The sequence below is a fragment of the Borostomias antarcticus genome (genome assembly GCF_949987555.1).
Source record: "Borostomias antarcticus genome assembly, chromosome: 2".
NCBI lineage: Eukaryota > Metazoa > Chordata > Actinopteri > Stomiiformes > Stomiidae > Borostomias > Borostomias antarcticus.
Window position 1 is genome coordinate 3,796,997 of NC_140235.1, and position 19,741 is coordinate 3,816,737.

Consider the following 19,741-nt stretch of genomic DNA (forward strand, 5'->3'; position numbering starts at 1 on the left):
CGTGTTTAAGACAAAGCTATAGAGGTTACAATGTTACAGAAGGGACATTTTAAAACAACCAGTCATCTTCAATACGCTTATTTCCCGTGGCGGCCATATTGGTTGAGTCTGACGTAATCAGGTGGGAGAATGCAGAAGTGCCCGTTGACTCCAATGTTAAGTTGTATAAGTTCATTATAAAAACACCACTTCAAGAACCAAAATAGTTAAAATAACAGGTTGAATACACTCTCGGGGTTACAAACTCATCATTACCAGACTCCAGTTGTTTTTCACTGCCGTTGTTTTCGCGTTTGGAAATACATGGAAGTGAATGCAGCTGACGGCTAACTGGCTCATTCACTTCCATGTATTTCCAAACGCAAAAACTATGGCAGTGAAAAACAACCGGAGTTTAGTAATGATGAGTTTGTAATTCCGTTAGTGTATTCAGCCTGTTATTTTGACTATTTCGGTTCTTGAAGTGGTGTTTTTATAATAAACTTTTAGTATTGGAATCAACGGGCACTTCCGCATTCTCCCACCTGATTATGTCAGACTCGACCAATATGGCCGCCACAGGAAATAAGCATATAACGGGGAAGAGAGAGAGAGGGAGAGAGGGAGAGGGGAAGAGGGAGAGAGAGAGAGAGAGAGAGAGAGAGGGAGAAAGAGCGAGGGGGAGAGAGAGGGAGAGATAGAGAGAGACAGAAAGAGAGAGAGAGACAGAAAGAGAGAGAGAGGGGGAGAGAGAGGGAGGGAGAGAGAGAGAGGGGGGAGGGGTGCAAAACCAGAATCAAAGCCGTGGGGTGGAGCAGGGGAGGAGGGGAGGCAGGGGACCAGGAGTGAGGCGGCAGAACTAGAACTGCGCCGGTACCCCAGCTCCCAGAGGGGTGAACGGCCGACCCCGAAGCTAAGGTAAGAGGGGGGGGGGGGGAGATCAGGGGCAGCGAGGAGCTTGTTTAGTCACGGGGGGGGGCGCGTGGGAGAGTTAGTGGCCCCGGACGAGGGCCCGGTTTGCTGCCGACAGTAGGGGCGGACGGGCGAGTCCCGATCCGCTCCAGAGCGTCTCTACGCTACGGAAGGTGAGCGGATGAGAGGGGGCGTCAGCCGGGGGGAGAGGGGGGGGGTGGGTGGGACAGGGGGGGGGTTGGGACAGGGGGGGGGGGTAGGAAAGCTGACGTACGTGCTGCTGCACTCCCCGATTCGAGACGTGTACCTCTGTATACAGGGGTTCGACAGCCGTCTGGCCTGCCGCATCTGCAACAAGACAGTGCAAAGCTGGATTAGAGCGGGCTGATGGACCGAGAGAGAGAGAGAGGGGGGGGGGGGTCAGCCCTGCCTCCACAGACGACGGGGAGGGGGAAGAGAGGAGAGGGAGAGAGAGAGAGAGAGGGGGTCAGCCCTGCCTCCACAGACGACGGGGAGGGGGAAGAGAGGAGGAGAGAGAGAGAGAGAAAGAGAGAGAGAGAGAGGGGGGGGGGGTCAGCCCTGCCTCCACAGACGACAGGGAGGGGGGAGAGGAGGAGGAGAGAGAGAGAGGGGGTCAGCCCTGCCTCCACAGACGACGGGGAGGGGGAAGAGAGGAGGAGAGGGAGAGAGGGAGAGAGAGAGAGAGGGCCAGCCCTGCCTCCACAGACGATGGGGAGGGGGAAGAGAGGAGGAGAAGGAGAGGGAGAGAGAGAGAGGGGGGAGGGCAGCCCTGCCTCCACAGACGACGGGGAGGGGGGAGAGAGAGGAGGAGAGAGAGAGAGAGAGAGAGAGAGAGAGGGGGGGGGGAGGGTCAGCCCTGCCTCCACAGACGACGGGGAGGGGGGAGAGAGAGGAGGAGAGGGAGAGAGAGAGAAAGAGGCGGGGGGGGGGGGTCAGCCCTGCCTCCACAGACGATGAGGAGAGAGGGAGAGAGAAGAGAAGAGAGAAAAGGGTGCAGACGTGCGGCTTGGAGAGAGCAGAGAAGGAGAGCGGGCCTGAAGCCCAGAGGGAGATCTACAACAGCACACATGGTACGACACCAGCGCACCCCTCCCTGAGCTCAGAGGGGGTGAATACACGCTGAAGCTGTGTTAGTGTCAGAGCACATGAGAAGGAGGTGAAAGAAATACCAGGGTGCAGAATCGCTCGGGCGTTGTGTCAACATGGTCACACGGTCACACACAAGAGACGCCATGATCTGATCCTGTAGCTAGAAGACAAAGACTTAAGACAGAGAGCATGCAGCAAACTCATCCTTAGCCCTTATAGCCCTCATCCCAGATGGGCCTCATCCAAAAACCCGGTCGGCCTCCCCCTACCCCTCTCACAGGGCCAGGTAGCCTCCCCATAATCTGAGTACCCAGAAGCTCTCGCTGCGACAAGAACGTCTGGGAACAAGCTATGATAATCGTGGACACCAATGAGAATCCTATCGGATTTTCAATAGGATGCTGATTGGCCCGCGCAGATAAGTGGGCTGTGCGGAGAGGCTGATTTGGCTTCCGATTGGTCACTGGCCACAGATTTCCACTTTTCAAGTATCGCTAACGAGTCCTGAACTCTAGCGAGCTGTCGATAGCATATTTGACTGCCACACAAGGTGCGATCATCTTTGACTTTCGTCCACTTTAGCGCTCAACTCAGAGGTTTTTACTACACAAAACGGCAAAGTGTATCGCCTAAATGGGTATTTCATTTAGTCACAAAACACGCCCCCGAAACACGCCCCCGAATAAATAATGTTCAAATGCGGCTGGATTTGAAAGGTAGGTTAATGCGGTGGTTCCACCCCATCTGCCCATGTTTTGTGGTGTTTGACTCCAGACTACCCCCCCCCCCCCCACCCATAAACCCCTCCCAAGGTCAGGAGGACCCAGGTAGGCCTGGGGGGTCATCGACGGTACGTACTGTGGCTGCAGACCTTCCCGGCCCCCGCTGGGCCACGATGGCCCCGGAGATGGCCTTGATCCAGCCGTGCATCTCCTCCGGGCTGTCGGCCTGGATGTAGAAGGTCCTGGAGGTAGTGACCACCTCGAACAGGTTGTCTCTCATCATGATGTCGCTGGGGGAGGAGCGGAGAGGGGGGGGGGGGGTCAGTCAGGAATGACGGACGCTGTGATGCGCCGGACGGAAGGATGTAACATGGAGAGGTTCTTCCATCGGGTCGGCTTACGCACCTCTGTTTGCACTCCTGCACTTTGTGGACCTCCTTTAATGGGATCATTCTCAGAGGGTCCTTCTCCTGAAGAGGGGGGGGGGTGAGGGTAGCAGGGAACACAGACACGGATATGATTATATTGATTATTATGATTATATTTGCGAAGAGGCTGCAAATATAGAAGAGATTGTAAAACAGTTAAGTGACAGATTGGACAGTCATCTGAAACGGTCCGCAAAGTTCGGAAGATCGGATCTTCTCAAACCTAAACCCAGAGAAACTTCCCTTCAGGGGCTAGGATTGGTGTCTACATATAGTCCTATAGTATATCCATATAGTCCTATAGTATATCCATATAGTCCTATAGTATATCCATATAGTCCTATAGTATATCCATATAGTCCTATAGTATATCCATATAGTCCTATAGTATATCCATATAGTCCTATAGTATATCCATATAGTCCTATAGTATATCCATATAGTCCTATAGTATATCCATATAGTCCTATAGTATATCCATATAGTCCTATAGTATATCCATATAGTCCTATAGTATATCCATATAGTCCTATAGTATATCCAATTCCATCAAACAAGTTGTTAGCAGACACTGACACATATTGGAAAGTGACACACAAAGTGCATTTTAAACTTCGCCTAGATATTTTTTATAGGAGGTCATCTAACGTACGGTGGCCCCTTTATGTCCCAGATACCAAGTGTTTTCCCCGTCATAATTGTGTACACCGTTATTCTATGATTAAGGGTAATCAACTCATCCATCCGAAGCCTGATGGTGACATTAAAGTCGCACTGAAATGAAAAAAGCATTCTGTCCCATTTTGGTTCACATAATTAGTCATAGTGTTCACCTATTCAACGTTTTATGCCAAAACATTTACAAAATTCTACTTTTGTTGTAATCGTATATCAAAGTATATAATTTCTTACTTTCTGGAAAACGGTAGGTCACGTGCAATTACAACACCAGGTACCTTAGATTTTAGGCCAATAATCTCACGACATCCACCTGTCAATCAACGTTATCCTTCTATCGAATCTGTCTAAAGTTCTTAAAACCCGTCCACTTGTCAATGTTCCAATCAAATTCCTCTAAACATATGTCCCACCCTCATAGCTTGTTTGCGTCGGAAATACTTCAAACTACGTCAGTTAGATGATCTCAAACGTCCGTTTCAGTGCGACTTTAAGGTTAGAGACAGAATCGCATGTTAACACTACAGTAGATATGTGGTTTACCTGTTAAAAAGTCCATGTCACTTATATTGGGAAAGCAACATGAGAGTTAAAAACCAGGATCTGTGAACATAAGTGTCCTATTCAGAATCCTGATGAGAAATGATCAGTGACGAGGCAATTCAACAGTCATAATCCCAGTTTGAGTGAATCTCACTACGTATACGGGTATTAAGACAGTGACTAGACCACGGAGAGGTGGATGAAGACAGAATTCTTATTCAGAGGGAAATATTTTGGATACATTCCCTAGATATTCTGTTATCCTGTTATTCTTGTAATTGTGAAGGATTTTAATACACCTGTTGATAACGGTGCCCATAATTACCACACCTGTGTGCGTGAAGTGATTAGATTGCCGATATACACGCTGAGGAAGGGCATTGCCCGGAAACGTCCATGTGGCAAATAAAGCATATTAACAAATTTAGAAAGCTGCCCATTTCCTTTTTCATCATCTACATTTATTAGGATTGAGAACCCAGAAGTGTTAAGACTTTAAACACTGAGTTGAGTGTGTTATGGCTTACTTTTTATAATTATATCACCGACATGTCACTGATGTAGCTTTTGGCAATCTTATGACACTTCCAACCTAGGCCTATGTTTTGTTCGGGGAGGATAACATTCTTGGCTTGCGGGTTTGGCGTCGATACAGCCGAGGATTAAGCGAGGAGACAGAAAGCACAGTTGACTTCTCGCTAGACGCACGCTAGAGTAAACTTTGGGCACCCGGACGGTGACGTGTGCGCGTCTGAGGGTAAGGCGGCGGGGGTAAGAGGAGAGGCACGCTCGGACCTGCGCAGGATTCCATGGGCGTGAAGGGAAACGTGTCAAAACCGCGTGTGTGTGGGTTCGCATTCCACCGGTGCGTGTGTGAATGAGTGAATAACAACACGGCTCGCTAGTCGATCCGTCCGGACGGTTGTTCTAGCCGTTCCAGCTCCAGGGTGCCGACGAGAAGGGAATATTTACCAGATCTGTTTTGAAGTAACTCATCGAGTTCTCCTCCAGTAGGAAATATCTTCTTTTCCAGTTCCTCATCTGTAGACGGCGTACACATACAACAAATGAGAAGCAAAAACAACACATGCAACTTCTCATGACACATACAAGTGTCTACCGAGAGCCAATAAAACTCTCTATACTACGGACCTATCGTATCCCATGATGCCCCGACTGTGATCCGCCACACCCTGAAGTAGGGATGAGACGGTATGGATTTTTGCATTACGGTACGGTACGGTATCTAGTTACACGGTACGGTTTACGGTATTTCACGGTATACGACATTTCACCTCCCCAACACACATAAAAAAAAACAAGCATTTTACTTTGAAGGAACTACAGTGCAATACATGATGGAAAATACACACTATTGTAATTAATCTCAGTTTATTAATAGCAAGCTTATATTAAATGACAAAATTAACTGTTGCAAGCAACTTGAAATGTGAAGTTTCAGCAGCGCATTATTGCGTAACACCGTAAACGTAATACCGTAAACGCAGGGAATGCCACAGTTCTAATACCGTGGACATTTTATACCGCGGTTCACGGTTTTACGGTATACCGTCTCATCCCTACCCTGAAGACCCTGCCACCGCGCTGGCCACCGCACTCACCACAGCCCCCTGCTTGACGCAGAAGCCGGACTTGATGACCGTGTGCTCCTGGGCCGGCCTGCCCAGGAAGTATGGCAGCTGGCTGTGTGACCGGCGCAGCGCCTCTCGCTCTAGACCGTCCTGGCACTCCGACCCTTCCTGCTGGAAAGCGCCATGACATCATCGTTATGAAATGTTTTCCACGCTTTGGCGTAAATACTAGGGCTGGGTTTAAAAAATCGATTCATCGATTCTGAATCAAATGATTCAGAATCGATTCATGAATCCCAAAATTGATCTTTTATTTAATGAATGAATGAATAAATGAAGGAATGAATAGTTCATTACTGCATTCAATGATTAATTAATTAATTAATTCATTCATTTTTGGAAATCAGTATCGATACCCGGCCCTAGTATTGATGTGTTGCATAACTTGGCAGTCATGTAATTAAGGTCACAGCTAAAAAAAACAAGTTTTAGTAACACTAACCGAATCGATACTGAATCGAATCGAATTGAATCGTGATAATCGATTCTGAACCTTGTGAATGGGAATCGGAATCGAATCTTGAAATTCGAATCGATACCCAGCCCTAGTAAATACGACGAGGCGCTCTGTGAGAGGGCAACTACTTGTTATTTCAGAGCGGAGCGGAGCGCGGACGCCACGGTGTGGCCAGGCGCGTGCACCTGTGTCTGGGTGATGATGGGGACCCCTCCGATGATCTCCGTCTTGTAGGAGACCTGTTTCTTGGACCCCAGCACGTCCATCAGGGCTTTCTGGTTCTCCACGTTCTGCAGGCCGTCGCACGTCTTTGGCACCTGCAGGCAGAACCGGGAATAAAGTGATGAAAACAGTGGCGGGCCCTTATCTGAATGCACAACTGAATTATTTGGCAGTTATATAACAAGATTGATGTGTGTGTGTGTGTGTGTGTGTCTCACCGTGATTTTGGTGGCCTTGTTGAGAGCGTTCACCCAGTCCACCAGGTCCTGCTGATCATTGGCCTGGAGGAAGAACTTCCTCATACCAGCATTGATGACTGAGAGATGGAGAGAGAGACATTTCATTTATTTTTCACTTGCTTCGGATACTGTAATGTAAACATCTGTATGTTTCCTGTAAAGCCCATTTGAACTGAATTGAGAGAGAGAGAGTGAGAGAGGGACAGAGAGAGGGACAGAGAGAGGGACAGAGAGAGACAGAGAGAGAGACAGAGAGAGAGAGAGAGGGACAGAGAGACAGAGAGAGAGGGACAGAGACAGACACAGACAGAGAAAGAGAGAGAGAGAGAGAGAGAGAGAGAGAGAGACAGAGAGAGAGAGAGAGGAAGTGGTAAAACCGGGCTGGGACTAAGACCAGGCTACCTATAGTCTGCTGTAGTTCACAGGACACAGCACATCGGTAGCAGGACCCTCTTAACATGGGTAGGAAAACATGGAAACCAGCTGGATCACCCCCCGCCAGGCCTTAAGGCTAATGAGCTTTCTCTGTCTGTCTGTCTGTCTGTCTGTCTGTCTGTCTCTGACACACCATCAATCACAAAGCAGTTTTAGGTCAAATCCAGATTAGCTCTGAATCAGTGATTCTCACAGAGTGCTCTTGTCTCTCTCTGCCCTTCTCTTTCCAGCCCTCTGCCCCTGCCCCCCCCCCCCCCCCCCTCTAGAGCGTTGGGGTAAATGACGTTAGGCTGGAGTCTGACCGGTAAGCCAGGGTGGGGGAGGGTGCAAATCAAGCTGCATCAGAACATGGTGGCACAATGGACGTCATTCTTCCACATATTTGACTCTCGCTCTGTGTGAGGCCTGTGTGTGTGTGTGTGTGTGTGTGTGTGTGTGTGTGTGTGTATGTGTGTGTGTGTGAGAAGCCTGTGTGTGTGTGATGCTTGTGTGTGTGATGCGTGTGTGTGAGAAGCCTATGTGTGTGCGTGATGCTTGTGTGTGTGTGTGTGTGTGCGAGCGTGTGGTCATAAGCCTCTGTTCATGAACACATGCAAAGCCGTAAAACACCAGCTTTCATTTTCCCTCTTTCCTCTCCAAACCTCGTTCATTTGGTAGCGTTTGGTGATTTAACCTACTTAAGACACCTCAAACAAAAAACGTTAACCATATGTAAAATCACAATTAAGATTCCACAATCAGAGGGTTACAGACCGGTGGTTGAACATTAGCTCTGAAGTTAATCAGTAACTCGCCAAGGAGTGGGAGGACTAGGAGACAATGAGTAACCGGAATTTAAACTCGAGAATGAGTCACCGAAAAAAAATATTTGGCTCCCGGTGTAGTTCCGGACAGAATGTGAATGATGATGTCTCTGACACCTCTTTCTTTTTAAGCTCCTTGCCAAAAACAAGGAAATGATAAAGACAAATTAGTCAGGTAATGGAGGGGGAGATTTCCTGGGTACAGGCTTCTGGGAGAGGGACGTGACATCTGAGTCATAGCTGCCATCAGATACACACATACCCCAGAAATGTGTGGTTGAGTCACACAGCTGGGCAGAATCACACGGGCATATGAACACAACACACACACACCCGCCTGTCCCCTTTCTCTACCCACACACCCACCCCCCCCCCCACACACACACACACACACGCGAATCAGTCTGTTACTCAGACCCTCGATTTACTGTAAAGTCCATCTGGAAGTAGTGACAGCTTTTCCCAAACTTCCCAAAACAGCCTTTCCTGAAAATAGCAATTAAGAATCATTAAAAAGCCTTGGGATGGGGTTGATGGCTGAAAAACAAGCCGTCTTCTCTGCACCATGGAACCGCTGTGAGCCAGCTGGAGTGTACGTGACATTGAGGGCTGCGAAAATATGACAATTAGTCACATCCAACCCATTGCGCCAGAGACAACCGTTATTACACCACATTGCAATTCCATATGGAACATTATCAATCATATGCTGGCGAATCGCCCGTTCCATTTCCAAATGTAAAAACCCAGGGCCCCTAATTTGATGAAATTCAATAAAAAATAAAAAATAAATTCTGGCCAATGGCCTGAGGTCCTCCTGAGGGTCCAGACCAGGTTAGCCCAGCATAAAAACACACCTGGCAGTGCTGATTGTGTAAATCAGTTAAATGTGGCACGCAAGAAGCGGTCATAAAATAGGCCTACCACAGGCGTCGCTGAATTGGGTTCCGATTAGGATGTGGGTATCCTGACAGGACCTCAACACACACTCACACACACACACACACACACACACACACCCCATGCTTCAGACACAGGACCTCAACACACCCCACGCTTCAGACACAGGACCTCAACACACACTCACACACACCTTGCTTCAGACACAGGAACTCAACATACACACACACACTCCACGCTTCAGACACAGGACCTCAACACACACTAACACACCCCACGCTTCAGAGACAGGACCTCAACACACACTAACACACCCCACGCTTCAGACACAGGACCTCAACACACACTCACACACCCCACGCTTCAGACACAGGACCTCAACACACACTAACACACCCCACGCTTCAGACACAGGACCTCAACACACACTAATACCCCCCATGCTTCAGACACAGGACCTCAACACACACTAACACACCCCACGCTTCAGACACAGGACCTCAACACACACTAATACCCCCCATGCTTCAGACACAGGACCTCAACACACACTAACACACCCCACGCTTCAGACACAGGACCTCAACACACACTAACACACCCCACGCTTCATGCTTCAGACACAGGACAACTGTGAGCTTCCTCCAGACTCGATAAGAGGACAGCAAGCACACTGCAGCTACTTGGGCAGAGATGTGGCAGGGGAAAAGCCTACAAAAACATTCGCTGTTGACTTATTGACAGAGTGAAGCCAGAATGAAGATATATCAGTGTGAGATTAAGCTGCATTTAATGAATGAATGAACAGTCTGATAGCGATCGATAGATAAATACCGGTAGATATCAACTTTATTTATCCCCGAAGGGAAATTCTTTTGCTGCAGCAAATACACACAACAAAACAAAACACATAACAAAGACACACTAGGCACAGAAATGTACAAAATGGCAGAACTATAAGGCACAAAAAGGCACAATATACAGCAGTATGCAAGATGTACAAAATGTACCCAAAAATGTACCCAAAAAATGTAATCAATAAATAGTAAGTGAAAATTAAGTGAAACTGTAAGCTGCCAAATATTCACAATAATACCTAGTAATAGCTGCCGGCTATAACTAACTACAGTAACTGACTAACTAATAATAATAACTGTCCTGAGAAGAAACGACTGGTGCCCCAGCAAGCCACCTTAGTTAGCTCCCTCCCAGCTGGCTCGGGTTCATAATGTCCAGCCAGTCAGGAGATGCACCGAGCGTCTGATGGCAGCTGGTAGGACGGACCTATGATAACGCTCCATAGAGCACGGGGGCAAGATGAAGCAGGGCTGGGTATTGGCAAGGACCTCGCGATATGATACGCATCGCGATACATGGGTCACGATATGATTGTATCCCGATACATTGCGATATGATATAATACAATACATCGCAATACTCTAAATAATTTACAGAAAATGTAAAAATACGGCAGAAACTTCATCCCTCGCTCCCTGGAGGTGATCCTGAGGGCAGAGGTTATGTAAGGACATTTTAAATCAATTTAAAAGATTATTAAAAGAATAATCTATTGATGATTGAATTCTATCCTTCATTTTATATATTTGTATCAATTCCCTGTCTTTTTCTGTATATTTTCCTTGTGCTAAAAAAAGAGAACAAAAATATATTAAAAATATAAAATAAAAGTGTGTATGGATACAGTATAATGGAAAATCATTCTGCGGAGTCTTCTTCCTCCTGAAGTGAACCACCAGCTCCTTGGCCTTCCCCGTGTTGAGCTGCAGGTGATTCTGCAAACACCATCCAACGAGTTTCTCCCCAAGGCCTCTGTGGTCCTTCTCCTGTCCTCTTACACATCCAGCAACAGCAGAGTGGTCAGAGTGCTTCTACAGGTGGCGCATCTCCGTTGAATGTGAGTTCCGAAGTGTAGTGTGTGAACAGGACAGAAGACAGGACAGGTCTCTTGAGAGACTCAAGTGTTGCTGACCACTCCCTGAAACACAGTCCTGAAGCCTCGCACACTGTGGCCTGCCGGTCAGGTAGTCCCAAATCCAGGTCACAATGGGGGTGTCCATCTCCATCGGCCGTAGCTTGTCTCCCGGGATTGCGGGCTGAATGATAAGGCACTTCAGAAATCAAAGAACATCCTCATCATCATCCTCATCCTCACAGTGCTACCAGCCACACAAGTTAAACTGGAGGCAAACCGCAGGGGGTCCAGGTCTTTCTCCACTATGGATCTTACTGTAGATGAGCAAGGACAAGCCTCTCCAGGGTCTCCATGATAGGACACTGTTCTGTAGTCATTTAAGTCACCAGGGTTTCTGTTCTTGGGTACTGCAGGCAGGATGTTTCCCACAGCTCTGGGACCCCTACCTGTTTCAGACTCAGGTTGAAGAGGTCCGCGAGGGATTCGCCCAGCTCGTCAGCACAGGTCCTGAGCACCAATGAGCTGATATTTATTCCCTCTATGAATGGTTTAGTTACCACTAAAATACCGGGAAATACCTATACTTTCAAATACTTTATTTAAGCCAGTATGAATATTACTTGTATACATTTTTTACTTAGGCTATCGAATAACCTACGAATCATTCATTTGATCTGTGTCTGAGACAACGCATCTAGGCTGATCATGCACTGAGAGAGAGAGGTAGGCCTATCAAAATACCGGTAGCCTAGAAAGGATAAAAGCCCCCAAAAAGTTGTCAACCTTTATTTGCAATTTGTGTAAAAAATATTTTAACAAACCAGTTCTGCGTGCAAAAAATAAATCAGGTAGACAAGATTGCCTCTTAAATCACTGGGATATGTAATTTACTGTATGCCATATGTTAAAAATAAAAAATAAAAATAACTAAATAAAAAACTTCTCGAATATTCAAGTATTCGGTCATAATAACAGTAGAATATTCGAAAATGATTTGGGTCAGTCATGCACATAACCAATCCAAACAGCTCCATGTGAACTGACCAGACCAGAGACCTGAAAGAGGAGGAAGGGGGAGACGGGCCAAGATGGCTGTGGCCCAGGAGGTCTGAACTTACCGAAGCAGAACTCTGCCTTTGGCCTCTGCTTAGTGGCATCGCTGACCTGGAAAACAGAAAGAGAATTTGAGAACCCAGTGTTGTCATCGGGTTTGTTTTCAGCACTGATGGCCATAGCGGGGTGGCAACTGCTAAATTAGAAAGGACCTCCGCCCATGAACGCATTTCATCAGTATGTGCAGTTATTGAATGTGTAAGTGGCCAAAATCAACAGACAGTGATTGAGAGATAAAGCAGCAAGGTCTCTCTCTCTCTCTCTCTTTCTCCCTAGGCTATCAGATGCCATTTAATAGGCCTAGAGTGCATTCAAATCTCAATAAAAGATACATATTGACCTATTAAATATTGACTTATTAAACTATTTATATTTATTATTTATGATTATTTTATTCTTAGTATACGACTATTATTATTAGTAGTAGTTTATTTTTTATCATACACGGCTGGTCATGTGTAAGCATGTAAATGACAATAAATGGTAAAATGGGAAATGGACTGCACTTATATAGCGCTTTTCCACCTTAGCGGCACTCAAAGCGCTTTACAATGGCCTCTCATTCACCCATTCACACACCTATGGCCGTAGCTGCCATGCAAGGCGCTAACCTCTGACTGATCTGAGCTCTGATTGATAGCCTAGTAGCTCATTCTCAGCTAAAGGAAAATAGGAGAATGTTGACATTTTCCAGGACAACACAATTTTTCAGGACATTTGACTTTGTCTCTCTTTTTCCATGTGTTTTCCGTGACTGGAAATAGGTCACTTTTTTCCAGGACACGTGGGAACCCTATATTATAACTCCTATGTACTCGCAAAAAAAAGAAGAAAAGTATGAATTTACAACAATTATTCTGGGGGAAAAGTATTTGCTGTGCAACATATTGACTTCAGTTGTCAAAATGAAGTGCCTCTCTGCCCAGTCAGGCAGCATTTTAGCCGTTTGGGAAACACTTCTCTCAAAGTTTTGTTTTGCAAACAGGACATGTTTGGTATTGCCACATTCGTTAGGGGGGCTTGTCGGGCTTTATGGCAGTCAAACCCCCATGTCTCTGTGACCTTCCCACTTTGAAAAATGGCCGTTTCAACCCCTTCCCCCATTGAAAATGAATGGGGGGAATTTTTCACTCCTGAGCCAAAGTGCAAAAAATGAATAGAGGTGAATGGGTGGCTGTGTTTGGGCGGCTCTGTGTGGCAACCCCCCCCCTCCCACCCCGCAGGCAGCAGGGGGCGGCTTGGTGCAATCCTCGCCCCTCGCCCCCCCCCCGCACACCCTAGTCCTCGTGTCTCTTGCGCTCTCACACAGATATCTGGCTTCGCTCAAAATGTTGAATTAATTTGTGGATCCGCCACCATGATTTGGATCCGCTCCGAAATTGAATGGGTTCTTACTCTAGTGTGTTTAGAATTGATACTCTCACTACATCTGCAGCTAGGACAGGATATCTGGGAGGGGTAGTCGAGCTCCTCTTACCTTGGAGATGTAAGTGAGTTTCAGTGAGCCAACACACTCTGCACCGATGGGCAGGTTCTATAGGGAAGAGAGATGGAGATGAGCCACTAGAAGAAGACAGTGAGGATGGCCAGACCGATGCCGTGAGGGGGTGCTACAAGAACGCAGGGAGGGAACTTAGACGCCAAGAGTAGGTCTAGACAGGCTATATTTGGCTTGAAGTAAGCAGCAATGCAACGGATGGAGACGCAGAGCTACTGGGTCATCCTGAATCTGGGAGTCAGATTTGACTTCATTAAACTTTCATCGTTGGGCTCTATAAACAGAGCAGCAGTGAATCATTTAAAATCTCCCCAGAAAAAAATGAATAAATAATATAGCTGAATATTCTTCTGACAAATCAAAGGACATCTATAACCCAGCATGATCTGTGTGTTCCAGCCCTCAGCCAGGATGCTAAAAGCTAATCTAAGGCTAGCTGCGGTACGCCAATGGAATGTTACCTGTGGTACGCCCTACTAGAGAACTCAATGTCTTAGGTGCCATGTACCAGACAGTAGAGGATGGCAAAGGCTAACGCTAGCAAACCGGTGGTTGTTTATGTAACCAGGTGGTCTAGGAATGCCGGAGATCCATGCCAGTTAGCGGTTCTCTTACCTGTGGGTTGTCCATGTACCACACCAGGCTGCCCAGCTGGGTGTCCAGGATGAAGTAGCGCCGCAGGAATTTCCCGCTGCACTCGTTCTCCTCGATGTCCAGGAACCCACAGATCCGGTTCTGCCGATCCACGTAAGGCATCTCCCAAGCCGGAACATTCCCTGGCCCAGTGGCCCGGGAGCAGGGGGGGCAGAGGGGTGAGGGGAGCTTTTGGAGGAGAGCCTGTAGGGGGGAGAGAGAGAGAGAGAGAGAATAAAGGTGGGGATGTGAGAAGAGGCGTAGAGGAGTCGTCGTAGTGTTTCCCTGTGGCGAGCTCTGCCAATCCCAGCTGCTCTCCCTTAGTCTCTCTCTCGTCTCTGCCACCTGGCGCTCGCCACACTGGGGGATCATGTGACACGGTGCGCACCACAACCCTGCCTTTATCCCTTTATACGTCAGCCACACGGCTTCTCCCCCTCCCTGGCTTTTCATCCCTTTCTTTCGCTCGGTTCTTTCCCTCTCTCCTCCCGCCCCCTCGCGCTGTCCCTCCCACACGGCAGTCACATCTGGCGGGCCTCTGGCGAGCCTCTGGCTCTTCCCGCCTCTCTCCTCCTCAGCCAAACTGTGAATAACTCAAGTGGAGCCCAAGTCATGTAGGAGCCCAGTCCTGCTCACAACAACAGCTACCCTGGTCCACCGCAGCCCTAAGGGAGCAGGGCTGGGGAATCAAATCAATTCAGCCGATCATCACAATCGGATTTTTTCACGATTCAAAATACATGCTGCGAGCCCTGGTGTCCATACGTTGTACATTAAGTTTTCTCATTCACGTTAATGATAAGCAAGCCAGTGACTGTTCTACTTTGCAATAAGCAAACTCGCTAGCAAGTCTGTCAGAGTTGCCAGATTAGCTATTTTATTTTATCCCCCAATGTGACAAATTTCTCAAACAGTAAAGCAAGTCAGGGCAGAGATTTTTCATCCCTTTCAGCTTCTTGTCTTTAAAATCGACATGTTTTTGAAAGATTTTTCAAGGTGCCAACCCACATCCATTGTATGACCAAAACGGTGGTAGAGCAATTATCAGACTTTCTCAAAAGTGCTAGTTTTGTCAACGTTTTGATCTGAACCATTGTATATGATCATAAGTAACCTTAAAACAGGGCTAAACATGCATTTTCCCTTTACTACTCCTTTAATGACAATAGTTCTCAAGCAGCACGCAACAATAGCATAGACTAGTATATCTTAATAAAAGGTTGTACACAATATAGGTTGTCAATTCAATCAATTCTTAGTACAGTAAATCCTACTTTATGTGTCTAATTTATATATTGCATTGCAATGTAAAAAATGTACAGTAGTACATTGTGATAATTGTATTATAACCCATGTATCATGATGCGTATCATATTGTGAGGTCCTTGCCAATACCCACCCAAGAACAGAGCTGGGTCCAGATCTTTTATTGCTCAACTTCACCTCGCCAGTCGAGTCAACTGAACATATAATGTACCTCACGCTGGCAGTGGTGTTACTTGAAACTGTAGCTCAGAAAACAGTGAATGATGAAGACACAGGGGTCATTGAACACAACCTTTGTTTCAGAGTGCATGCATGTACGACTACTAGGCTAGCTAAAGATTGTTTGGGCTGTCTATAACTGGGGACAAAAAAAGAGTGAACTAGACCTTTTTGTGTCAAACATTCTCTCCTGCCTCCACATACACTCTCTCTCTCTCCCTCCCTCTCTACCACTCCCTCACTCCCTACCTCTCCCTCGCTCTCCCTCCCTCCCTCCCTCCCTCGCTCGCTCGCTCGCTCCCTCCCTCCCTCCCTCCCTCCCTCCCTCCCTCCCTCCCTCGCTCGCTCGCTCCCTCCCTCCCTCCCTCGCTCCCTCCCTCCCTCCCTCCCTCCCTCGCTCCCTCGCTCCCTCGCTCCCTCCCTCTCCCTCCCTCTCCCTCTCCCTCCCACCCTCTCCCTTGCTCTCCCTCCCTCTCCCTCCCTCTCTACCTCTCCCTCCCTCCCTCCCTCCCTCCCTCCCTCGCTCGCTCCCTCCCTCGCTCTCCCTCCCTCCCTCCCTCCCTCGCTCCCTCCCTCGCTCTCCCTCCCTCTCTCTCCCTTCCTCCCTCTCTCCCTCCCTCTCGTCACTATCCATGCCTCCTTCCTTCTCTGTATATCTCTCTCCCGTCCCTCTCAGATAATGAACCCGGCGCTGTGAGCCATGTGTGGGAGGATGGGGGCACAGCTGGGACAAAAGCTCTGCTTGTTGTGCATCGGCTCTGGCGTGACGCCATCAGGACAAGCCCCCGCATCCATCGGAGTCATCCCCTATGACAGACACAGTCCAACACACTCTCAAACACACTTGCACACATGCAGCCACAGACACACACACAGACAGACAGACAACCAGACAGAGACAGACACACACGCATGCACGCACGCACGCACACACACACACACGCACACACGCACACACGCACACACGCACACACTCTGTATGTAGCCTACGCAGCATGCAAAAAAAAAAAAATCTGGCTCAGTCCTAGCTAATTCAAACATGAGTCTACATTCACCCCTCGTGTGTGAGAAACGTCTGTGTACACCCCCAGCTTGGCAACCAAACGGTCTGGTTATAGAAGCACAAAAGAACGAGGGAACTAGGGAGACAGGGAAGGAGGGGCAGATGACTAGATAGCGCTGGACAAGAGGTTCAGCGAGATGCTGATATGGAGCAGTACAAGAAACCTGGTAGGAACTGGTGTTAATGATGCTCCTGACTGAACACTTATTTTCAAGAGCAGCGAAAGCTTGGAGAAAACATGGTGAACAGGAAGAAGTGTTTGGGCTATTTTGACCAGACAGGCAAAATGGTAGCCCATGTTGGCAGTTCTAGCTACCCTTGTGATAGGCTACGCTACATCTCGCTGGATTGGAACCAACTCTGACAATAGAGAAACAATGGGCCCTCTATCTGCAGTCGAGAGGCTCCCTGTGTTTATCCGCCGTGATTCTGACTGGACTACTGTATGTCCAAAATCGTCTCCTCGCCATGTTCACTCAACTCATTATGCTCCACCGTATTGCTTCTGTCCTGCAAATTAAACATCGTCATGTCTGAAATGAGCCGTGCTAAGTTGTGTGGTAGTTTTTTTTGCAGTTCTAGCGAAACATGGGAGTTGATGCCCTGCAAGTGGCAAGTCTGGTCACGCTATTGCTGACAAGCTGTGTAGGCCTCTCTCTCTCTCTGTCTCTCTCTCTGTCTCCCTCTCTCTCTCCCCCTCTCTCTCTCTCTCTCTCTCTCTCTCTCTCTCTCCCTCTCCCTCTCTCTCTCCCTCTCTCTCCCTCTCTACTTTCATGAATCCCCACCCACAAGAAGTACACTAGCTGCAATTAAGCAATAGCCTACACTAACCCTACTAGACAGGTTCGCTTATTCATAGTCCTTAATTTTCACTGAATTTAAATAGCTACCTGGTTTAAAGGGGTAGTGTGCCATTTTGGACATTAAGCCCTATTTGTGGTCTGTCTACCATGAACCTGAAACAGAGACCATCATTTCACTGATCATTCCAGTATTGAGCTAGCTGCAGTTTCTCTGCAGGCTCTCACTGGGCTACAATGGAAGTCAGTGGGTCATGTGTAAATGTGTTGGAAAAACTATGATGAATGTGCTTTTCTGAGACGGGAAGCACAGGGTGTAATCTTACCAGTCTCAGTATGCTCTCCTGTGAAATATATCAAATATTGTTACATGTTTGGCATGGCTTTGACATACCCCTGGTGCTTGTTTTCACTGCTCCCATGGAGGAGCAAGTTATGCCAGCTATCCCTAACCAGGCAGTGGACCACCAGCTATCCCTAACCAGGCAGGGGCACACCAGCTATCCCTAACCAGGCAGGGGCACAGCAGCTATCCCTAACCAGGCAGTGGCACACCAGCTATCCCTAACCAGGCAGGGGCACACCAGCTATCCCTAACCAGGCAGTGGCACACCAGCTATCCCTAACCAGGCAGTGGCACACCAGCTATCCCTAACCAGGCAGGGGCACACCAGCTATCCCTAACCAGGCAGTGGCACACCAGCTATCCCTAACCAGGCAGTACACACCAGCTATCCCTAACCAGGCAGGGGCACACCAGCTATCCCTAACCAGGCAGTGACACACCAGCTATCCCTAACCAGGCAGGGGCACACCAGCTATCCCTAACCAGGCAGGGGCACACCAGCTATCCCTAACCAGGCAGGGGCACACCAGCTATCCCTAACCAGGCAGTGGACCACCAGCTATCCCTAACCAGGCAGTGGCACACCAGCTATCCCTAACCAGGCAGTGGACCACCAGCTATCCCTAACCAGGCAGGGGCACACCAGCTATCCCTAACCAGGCAGGGGCACACCAGCTATCCCTAACCAGGCAGTGGCACACCAGCTATCCCTAACCAGGCAGGGGCACACCAGCTATCCCTAACCAGGCAGGGGCACACTAGCTATCCCTAACCAGGCAGGGGCACACCAGCTTTGCTCTTCAGTTAGCCATCATTCCAGCAAGCTAGCTTAGTTGGACACACGGATAGCTTAAGTTTGCCTGCCAGTATAACACTGACTGTTATTGGCAGATATGAGTTCGCTACAAGTTAAAGATACATTTAGGCTAGCAAGAAAAAACAGCTAAAAACAAAATAGAATGAGTTGAAGTTAGTGCTGTTAGTGCTAGCTAGCTAACAGTTAGCATAGCTAGGATACATTCGTAGCTAGCTACTGTAGCTAACCATACGTCACATTAACCCACCCGTAAATAACAAGGTAGTTTACTATAATTAAGATAGTTAGCTAGCTAGTATATAGGTAGCTAGTGGCGGTAGCTAAACTTAAGCAAGTCCTAGCTAGCTAGCCTAAGTTAGATCAGCTAGGTAGGTTAGCACTAGCTAGCTAGATAACTCACTAACTCGCTGTGTAAGGGGCAACCACTCGGTTTTGCCAGCAGTTCAACCAAATAAAACGCATTTTGTTGGAAGATAGTGATGGTTAGATAGACATAGCTGGGTTAATCGATGCGGTAAATTAGAGTAGAGAAAGTTTGTTAACGTTATCTGATGATAGCCTCGGTGAGTAGCCATGCTAGCATGAGATCGTTCTTGCACTAAAGCACTAGACTAAAACTAGTTCGCATAATTTACTACATATAACAGCAATATTACATTCATGTCAGAGACTGAGAGAGAAAAAACTACTATCGCTACTCACCCAACTCCACCTGGGTAAAGTAAGAAAGCGCAGGGCTGGTTGACGTGCAGAAGTGAACTGCTGCCCCAGTAGCCAAGTGTGTAGGTCCCCCTCATCTCCTGTCACATAGCAGGATTATTTGTGCCATCTAGTGGTTAAAATGAGTGACACAATGTGAAAGGTAATCTCTAGATTTTTTTTTGTAATAATGGTAAATGGACTGCACTTATATAGCGCTTTTCCACCTTAGCGGCACTCAAAGCGCTTTACAATGGCCTCTCATTCACCCATT

At 47.8% G+C, this 19,741-nt stretch overlaps 1 protein-coding gene across 3 annotated transcripts in view; it reads right to left on the reverse strand.

Moving 5' to 3' along the window:
* Nucleotides 1-19,537, reverse strand: part of plekha1a (pleckstrin homology domain containing, family A (phosphoinositide binding specific) member 1a) — a 22,521-nt gene extending 2,984 nt beyond the window's left edge. Inside the window, exons 1-11 of one of the 3 annotated variants that reach the window (XM_084449261.1) lie at nucleotides 19,471-19,537; nucleotides 14,240-14,461; nucleotides 13,604-13,660; nucleotides 12,132-12,177; nucleotides 6,922-7,019; nucleotides 6,667-6,798; nucleotides 5,995-6,135; nucleotides 5,345-5,413; nucleotides 3,129-3,193; nucleotides 2,860-3,013; nucleotides 1,166-1,239 (exon numbers count right to left, since the gene is read on the reverse strand). In XM_084449261.1, coding sequence (XP_084305387.1) covers nucleotides 1,166-1,239; nucleotides 2,860-3,013; nucleotides 3,129-3,193; nucleotides 5,345-5,413; nucleotides 5,995-6,135; nucleotides 6,667-6,798; nucleotides 6,922-7,019; nucleotides 12,132-12,177; nucleotides 13,604-13,660; nucleotides 14,240-14,380 — 977 coding nt within the window. In that variant the 5' untranslated portion in view covers nucleotides 14,381-14,461; nucleotides 19,471-19,537. The remainder of the gene's footprint in view (nucleotides 1-1,165; nucleotides 1,240-2,859; nucleotides 3,014-3,128; nucleotides 3,194-5,344; nucleotides 5,414-5,994; nucleotides 6,136-6,666; nucleotides 6,799-6,921; nucleotides 7,020-12,131; nucleotides 12,178-13,603; nucleotides 13,661-14,239; nucleotides 14,462-19,470) is intronic. The other 2 variants (XM_084449260.1, XM_084449259.1) reach the window with 2 other exon arrangements.
* Nucleotides 19,538-19,741: the final 204 nt, after the last annotated feature.